At 41.9% G+C, this 2,556-nt stretch overlaps 1 protein-coding gene across 1 annotated transcript in view; it reads right to left on the bottom strand.

Moving 5' to 3' along the window:
- The window catches only part of Prkcg (protein kinase C gamma), a 28,162-nt gene that overhangs the window by 3,498 nt on the left and 22,108 nt on the right, over positions 1-2,556 (bottom strand). The window contains exon 15 of the mRNA XM_021166727.1: positions 91-171. Within this exon, the coding sequence (XP_021022386.1) occupies positions 91-171 (81 nt within the window). The remainder of the gene's footprint in view (positions 1-90; positions 172-2,556) is intronic.

The raw sequence follows: 2,556 nt of genomic DNA, 5'->3' as shown, positions 1-2,556 counted from the left end.
AAAAACCAAAAAAAAAAAAAAAAAAAAAAAAAAGGGACACCCAACTCTACAGAGCCATTAGTTAAGCTAACATTCGGTACTTTGCCTTACCTGTCCTGCCAGCATCTCATACAGCAGGACCCCGAAAGACCACCAGTCGACAGACTTCCCGTAGGGCTGATAGGCAATGATCTAAAAGAGGAAGAGAAAGCAGAGAGGGTAACTTTTGTGGAGACAGGGTCTCACGTAGTTCAGGCTAGCTTTGAACTATGTGTCGGAGGATAATCCTGAACTCTCCTGCCTCCACCTCCCTAGTGCTAGGAATACAGAGATTGCTCTCTAAGATTGCAGGGTTCCAGCGGAGCATGGTGGCGCACACCTTTAATCCCAGCACTTGGGAGGCAGAGTCAGGTGGATCTCTGAGTTCGAGGCCAACCTGGTCTACAAAGTGAGTTCCAGGACAGCCAGGGCTACACAGAGAAACCCTGTCTTGAAAAAACCAAACCAAAAAAAAAAAAGACTGCAGGGTTCCTACGGCCTCTCTCTCTCTCTCTGGATCCTGACCCACTTCAAGAACTTTCCACTCTGATTATTTTTTTTTAGCAAGAGTTTCACCCTTTGGAAAATCTAGGAAACAATGTATATATTTACAAACTTCCTTAACTGTAAATATATAAATTCCACGTGATGACTGGAATTCAATTCCTATAACTCACATAGTGGGAAGAGAAATCTCCCTAAAGTTGTTCTTTGACCTCAATACGCAAGCTGTTACATGTACACACACACAAACGCATTGCTTTTCTAAAGCAGAGAGAAATTAAATTAGCCCCACAAAGTTTTTCTCTCACCTCCACATATATGCTATGACATGTGTGCCCATGAATACACAAAATTATTTTGTGTATTAAAATATTATTAAATTAATTATAAATTTAATATTTTAGAGCCTACCTAAGGATCAAGTCTTAAGTATCATCCATATAGAATATTTGGGTAACCACATCTTCTGTTTGAATGCTAAGTATACAGAGCTAAATCTTTTTCTTTTTTCTTCTCCCTCCCTCCCTCCCTCCCTCCCTCCCTTCCTCCCTTTTTCCCTTCCTTTTTTCCCCCTTTCTTTCTTTCTTTCTTTCTTTCTTTCTTTCTTTCTTTCTTTCTTTCTTTCTTTTTCTTTCTTTCTTTCTTTCTTTTGGTGGGGGTTGAGGTTTGAGACATGATTTCTCTGTGTAATAGCCCTACTTGTCCTGGATCTTACTCTGTAGACCAGGCTGGCCTCAAACTCACAAAGATCTGCCTGCTTCTGTCTCTCTAATGCTGGGGTTAAAAGTGTGCATCACCAGGCTTGACTAAACCTCATTTTAACTCATTTTCTTTATCAATTTACTGAGAAGAATATATGCATGCCATGGCTTCTGTGTGGCACAAAAGACTTTCAGGAGCCAGTGTCTGCTTGCAGTATGTGGGTTCCTGGGATAAAATGCAAGTGATCAATTAGTCCTGGCAGCAACTACATTACCCACTGAGACATCTGGCTGCCCCTCAGGGTGACTTTTAAAGACTAGAGAAACATTTCTTGAGACAAGACCTCATGAACTCAGGTTGGCTCTCTATGTAGACAAGGATGACCTGAACTTCTAATCTTCCTGCCTCCATCTCCTACATGTTAGGATTACAAGAGTGAGCTACCATAGCTGATTCAATTGTTTTCTCATCCCTTTTAATTTCTGGTTTTCTCCCAAGACAGGGTCTCACTAGATATCTCCAGCTGTCCTCACCCAAACTGCAGATTCTTCCAGTTCAGCCTAGTGAATGCTGAGGCAGAAGATACTGTGGAACAGACCCTGGCTGTCCTGGACTGTCTTTGTAGACCAGGCTGTCCTCCAACTCACAGAGATCCACCTCCCTTTGCCTCCGGAAGTGCTGAGATTAGGGTGTGTGCCACCACACTTGCCTGAGACAAGAGATTTTTAAACCTGAATAATTCTAGCCTCAATAACCCAGAGTCAGAGTCAGGATTGTATGTGTATTCTTTCTACCTTGTGGCAGTGAGTTCAGATTACCAGGAGGGTTTTCGACCAGTGGCACTGATTACTTGGGTCCTAGCACTAATCTACAATAAAGGTCAAGAGACAGCACTCCCACTCAGTACGATGGCCTCCACAGCTTAGTAAAGCCAGTGCAGGCTTACTACCTTCAGAATGTAAGCTCCAGCCTCTTTACAACATTGAAAATATCCAAGTATTAACCACAGTGTTGGTGCCTGCCTTTAATCCCAGCACTCTCAAGGCAGAGGCAGGCAGATCTCTGTGGGATTGAGGCAAGCCTGGTCTACACAAGAAGCTCCAGGACAGCTAGGACAATCTCACAGAGAAGCCCTATCTCAAAAAAACCAAAACAAATCAAACAAACAAACAGGAAAAAGGTAAGAAAATAAAGGAAGAAAAGAAAGAAAGAACAAAAGAGAGAAAGAAAAGAAAGAATGAAAGAAAGAAAGTGAGAGAGAGGGAGAGAGAAAGAAAGAAAGAAAGAAAGAAAGAAAGAAAGAAAGAAAGAAAGAAAGAAAGAAAGAAAGAA

Source organism: Mus caroli, chromosome 7 (assembly GCF_900094665.2).
Source record: "Mus caroli chromosome 7, CAROLI_EIJ_v1.1, whole genome shotgun sequence".
Taxonomy (NCBI): Eukaryota; Metazoa; Chordata; class Mammalia; order Rodentia; family Muridae; genus Mus; species Mus caroli.
The sequence above is the reverse complement of the archived record's forward strand: the minus strand, read 5'-3'. Positions and strand labels throughout refer to the sequence as shown.